At 36.3% G+C, this 5,780-nt stretch overlaps 1 protein-coding gene across 1 annotated transcript in view; it reads right to left on the reverse strand.

Moving 5' to 3' along the window:
- Positions 1–5,780, reverse strand: part of LOC102676145 (ankyrin repeat domain-containing protein SOWAHB-like) — a gene marked incomplete at its 5' end in the record, with an annotated part of 139,656 nt that overhangs the window by 5,726 nt on the left and 128,150 nt on the right. Inside the window, 2 exons of the mRNA XM_006616948.2 lie at positions 2,277–2,369; positions 2,727–2,799. Coding sequence (XP_006617011.2) covers positions 2,277–2,369; positions 2,727–2,799 — 166 coding nt within the window. The remainder of the gene's footprint in view (positions 1–2,276; positions 2,370–2,726; positions 2,800–5,780) is intronic.

Raw genomic sequence — 5,780 nt, forward strand, 5'->3', positions numbered from 1 at the left:
GAGTGATTGTAGATAATTAAAAAAAAAAAAGGAAAGAAAATAAAGCAAAACTACCAATTACAAAAATAATCTACTCGATCTTCGAAATATCCCAGACTAACTAACAAGTATATAATAATAAAAATCGATGAATTTAGAAGGAGGAAATGACAAAAGATGGAATGCAAAACTTTATGGTTAATGGCACGCATGCTGCCCTGTTGGACAAACTAGGAAGCAAAACGTCTTTCGAGAAAGAAAAGACGACGGGGACATGCGGGGAGGAAGCTGACCAATGAAAAAGTGAAAAAAGACGAGAGGACTGTGAGAACAAGAACCAAAGAAGCGTATGAAAGCTGTGCAGCAAATTGCGGTGTACCTTGGTGAGCTGTAATATAATTGCTCTAGATCGAGCGTATCTGGTGATATTTTATCGTACCGTAACTTCATTTCCCTAGATATGTGGTATATTTTTTTTCTAGGAGGGGAAGGGGAGGAGGATAGAAAATTAATCATCATTCAACTCGAAACCTGATGATTTTTGGGATAAAATATTTTGGTTTCGATCTTTTAACTCTTTGCGGACGAATTAAGTCTCGTTGACGATCCTAGTGAATTTTTTTTTTTAGTCTTATAAATAAGAAGTTGTTTTCACAAAGTTGTAAAAAATTTTAGTACACTTTATTGACACGATAGAAAAATTAATATTCTCATTAATTTAGAAGCGAGAGACCCAATCCGTTTACCAAGAGTTAAAAAATTTATCTAAAACTATAAGAAAATAGAAATATAAATATTGAGCGTTCAAAAAGCGTTCGAAAATAACTCGATTCAATATCGTACTTCAATTACACGTTTACAACTTTCCAACTTCCTTTAATCTTCCTCGTTTTGATTCGACGAAATCAAAGAATCGTAGATCCCCCACATTTTTGAAATTACGACACCGAAAACATCCAATAATAATACAAAACCTTTCGTTTAAGCCGACTCTCTAACCAACAGCGTTCATTATCAACCAGGAGCAGAGTCGTAACTGCGACAATATCCCGCTTCCGTACGTTTCGCAACGATTTTAATCGAGTCGGGAGGAAAACACGGGCCGGCTTTTAAAATACAATCGAAACGACAGGGGAATCCCCCCCACCGTTACAGAGGGATACACGACAATACGTGGCAAGCCACGCTTTCCCCCTCGAATGTGTGCTCTTAATATCGCGTAACTATAATCGTTCGAGGCGACAATGCTATCGTCCTCTCCTCGTTCCACCCGATTTCTCAAAGAATTTCTCTCCTGATCGAGCACGGATTCAAGTAATTGCTTATGATTTAACAAACGAGAGTTATATTCTTTTCCACGAATCGTGTAATTCGTTATTATATGAAACACCCATATAATTGTGCAGGGAGAAAATAGATTTTTGAACTAACTGTGATGTCAGCAAGTGAGTTTCAAATAGAAATAATTTGAATGTGAAAAAGGACGAATACGTAAATATATATTAGATATCTAATAGTAGTTAGTGGCGCTAGTATCGCCGTTTTCATTAACATTTTATTATTTTTGATTCTTAAAAATGTAGAGAATTTTTATTTTTTAATTTATCATTTCGATCCTTCTCTAGTTCAGCGAACAATAATTTCAAATAGAAATAATTTGAATATGAGAAAGGACGAATACGTAAATATATATTAGATATCTAATAATAGTTAGTGGTCTGCGTGGCGCTAGTGTCGCCGTTTTCATTAACATCACGTTACATTTACAGTCTCAAATAGAAATAATTTGAATATGAGAAAAGACGAATATGTAAATATATATTAGATATAATATCTAGTAGTAGTTAATGGTCTGCGTGGCGCTAGTGTCGCCGTTTTCACTAGCATCGCATTCTATTATTTTTGATTCTCAAAAATGTAGAGAATTTTCGTTTTCTTCTCCGCGAACAGTTCTCTCGAGTTCCAACGAATATAGAATATAGAAGTTTTTTTGGGGGGAGAAAAATAAAAAAAGGAATAATTACTCTCTCGAATATTACGAAACTTTGACGCGTCTCATTTACGACGTTGAATATCTCTCTCGATCGTGGGGCACGATAATGTAATCCCATTTACGACTCAATTATCGCGCTTAACATGCGGCTTATAATAATAAATAACGCAACGTGCGTTCGTTATTTTTCGTTTCCTCACTTTCGATATTTTCAACGATATTTTCTCAATTTTCTTCTCTTTTTTTTTTTCTCTTGCTCTCGGAGAATTTTTTTCTCCCCTCGCACGAAACGAACAGTACTTACTGCGGAAGGTGTCCTGACTGACAGCGGCCTCCTGGGAGACCAAGTATTGTCTCGCCTTCTTCCCGCTATAGTCACGTATCTCCTGGTTCGCGGCTGTGAATAAGTAAGTGAAAAAAGTAAATGGGATATAGAAATATTCGGGCTCTTCCGTTTAGAAAGCGCATCTCTGTTTAAGAAAGTTTATCATTCGATATCGAACGAATAATTTTGAAGGTTTTCGTAGAATATTTAGTGTCCAAAGTTGGCAAAAGTTAATTAATAATTAAATAAGAGACATGTATATTTTTTTGGAAATGGACACTTTTTACTTGGACTCTTGGAATCCAGTCATCAATGAAAAACAATTCGATGGTTTCACTAGAGACACCGGCATCGAAAGTGTTGTTCGCTTGAAGGTATTCAGGTATTATCTAGATTTTTTCTTTTTTTTCAACATTTCATCGTACTCACCGTACACTTGGACCAACAAGTTGAAGATATTCTCATGATCGAACTGCATCGCGATGTGTAACGGCGTGTAGCCCTGGAAAATTGGATGGAATAATGGAAATTAAACGAGCCAGCAAGATTTTCCATAAGATTTTTTTTTTTTACATAAACGGGATCCACGTAACGAGGATCGAATCCTTAAATAAACGAGCTCCGCGGGAAAATGTTTCGTTCCATCGATGGCTTATCGCCTTCCCATTTTCTCTGGGATGGAACGACGATGGAGGAAGAAAGGGAAAAAGAAAAGAAAAGAAAATGGAAAAACCGACCGGTGAAGGGAAGACAATGAGGAATTAATGACATCTTATTATGAATATCACTCGGTAGCGTGCGAATCCCCCAACAATATTATCTTGCTCGCCTTCCCGTGCACGAGATTGAAACGACTCGTGTGGATAAGTTGGCGCACGCATGAATTATCTCTCAAGATCCCTCAACAAATTCGTTATTATTATATTATATCTTTCTTAAGCGTGGAATTTCTTTTTTTTTTTTTTTTTAATTTAAAATAGTAAAGAAAAGTGGAATATTTTATTTTTCTACTTGGAAAGTTGTGTATCGAGTAATATCGATGGGCAAGATTCTAGGGGAAACTAGGATGAAGCAAGTAATTAATCCTTATATTAATAATCAAGAAATGAATATAACTAATTAATCAATCTAATAATTTCGAAAAAATGTAAAACTGTGTTATAAGAAGACTTTTTTTCTAAAAGATGTGAATAATCAAAATTCTAGGGGAAACTAGGATGAAATAAGTAATTAATCCTTATATTAATAATCAAGAAATGAATATAACTAATTGATGAATCTAATAATCTCGAGAAAATGTAAAACTGTGTTATAAGAAGACTTTTTTTTTAAAAGATGTGAATAATCAAAATTCTAGGGAAAACTAGGATGAAGCAAGTAATTAATTATATTAATAATCAAGGAATAACTAATTGATGAATCTAATAACCTCGAGAAAATATAAAACTGTGTTATAAGAAGACTTTTTTTCTAGAAGATGTGAATAATCAAAATTCTAGGGGAAACTAGGATGAAGCAAGTAATTAATCCTTATATTAATAATCAAGAAATGAGTATAACTAATCGATGATCTCTAATCTAATAATCTCAAGAAAGTGTGAAATTGTGTTATAAGAAGATGTGAATAATCAAGATTCTAGGGGAAACTAGGAATTAATCCTTATAACAGTTACCGAGGAACGAATATAACTGAATTAAATTTCTCCTTTCCTTGTATCGAAATTAAGTACGACCCTAACTTATCTCAATATAATATCTATCTAGATGAAATGAAGATGGGAAGAAGAAAAAGAGATAAGAATCGTATCACTCACGTTTACACTCTTAACAACACAGGATCGAACGTCTTTTTTTCGCGCCTCCTTGTCTGTCGACATTGAACGCGTGAAGAGGAGAAACGAAATAAAAAAAAAAAAAGAAGAAGAAGAAAGAGTGGACGCCGTGAAATGGCGCGGAATCGATGTTACGCGAAATCGTGGTGGAGGAACCGTTATCTGGCAATTAGTATCTCGTTGGTAGAGGGCGGCAGGTGAGAGAGAGCGAGAAAGAGAGAGAGAGAAGGATCATTTTTCCTGCCATCGGCGGCAGGAAACAGCTGCCAACCATTTTCGATCGTCCCGTTCGGTTTCACTCAGAGAGATATCAACAATACGCGATAAATTAATAATTCAGCAGCTCTCAGCCTCTTAAGATCTTTCGATCTTTTGAATAATTTAACAACGTGGCCCAGAAATATGATGGCAGGAAAACTAGGAATGACTACAAAATCTTGGGTTAAGGATTTTGACTTAGCATTTTTACGTAAAATCGAAGAGGAAAATCAATTTTTACGTGGCTATCTTGAAGAAAGGTTTTTTAGTGAATTTAGGTTACGATGGCGCGACACTAGCGCCATTAGAGAGAGAGAACATTCATTAGTATTAGTATCCGTTTCTTCAGTTATTTATTCTTACTTTTATTTTTCTTTTCGACGAAAATTCTAATTTCTTATTCGTCGCACGAACGCGCGTCAATCATGGTGGTCGATAAAAAGGATAAAAATCGCGCGGCCTTGAAATAACGTATGCAAACTCGGTACACACGAAAGCTGGCTGCGAGCACGTAGCACGGCGTCCACGATGTCCGGGCTCGATAAGTGCGACAAATTGCGCGTAATTGTGTGCGTGCATCGGTCATTATCCGATCCCCGCCGATCGATCGTTTTCATCCACGCTCCTCGATAATTCCTAAAATAAAATTTAAACTGCCCGTCTCCTCGTCCAATCTCGAAACAGATTTACCATTCGAAAACCCGTCTCTGTTAAAACTCTGTTGAAGTAAATTGTTGAAAATATTCCACGTAAAACTGGACACCGGTTTCCCAACAAAAAAATATTTAATTTACTTTCACGATATAATATTCGAAATCTTTCGACCCGATTAATTCTTTTAGATTAAGACAAAAATTATCTTTTCTTTTCCTTAATTCGCGTAGTAATAAATCGTATTAGGGAAAAAAATTAATTTCATCCAAGCTATATTTCAAATCTAAAAATCTATATATATATATATAATAAATTGTATCAACATCCAGTAAACAGTATTAACAACATTATATATATAACAACAGTAAACAGAGTATTCCTCCCTCTCTCTCTCTCTCTCAATAATGTTATTCCTCCGATAAACGGTGGTGACAAATGCTGTGAAAACCGCGGCATCATAGGCGGTACGCCGTTATCGAAACGAGGTGCGCGCCACCGTTAAAAGGAGAAAAGAAAGAAAGAAAGAAAAAGGAGAGGGAAGGGGTGCCGAAAGCGAAAGAGAGGGACAGAGAGGCTTTGGTTCGAAAGGGTGGCTCTAATTTATCTCGCTTTAAAGTCCCCCGGCATGCGTAGGTAGGTGGGAATAGGAATAGGGAAATGGGGTTGCTCTTTGTCGGAGAGTCACCCTTTCTCGACTCCAATAGCGCGCGACACGTGTGCCCTCGCGACAAGTGGCGCG

The sequence above is a fragment of the Apis dorsata genome, unplaced genomic scaffold (genome assembly GCF_000469605.1).
Source record: "Apis dorsata unplaced genomic scaffold, Apis dorsata 1.3 scaffold_289, whole genome shotgun sequence".
Lineage (NCBI taxonomy): Eukaryota > Metazoa > Arthropoda > Insecta > Hymenoptera > Apidae > Apis > Apis dorsata.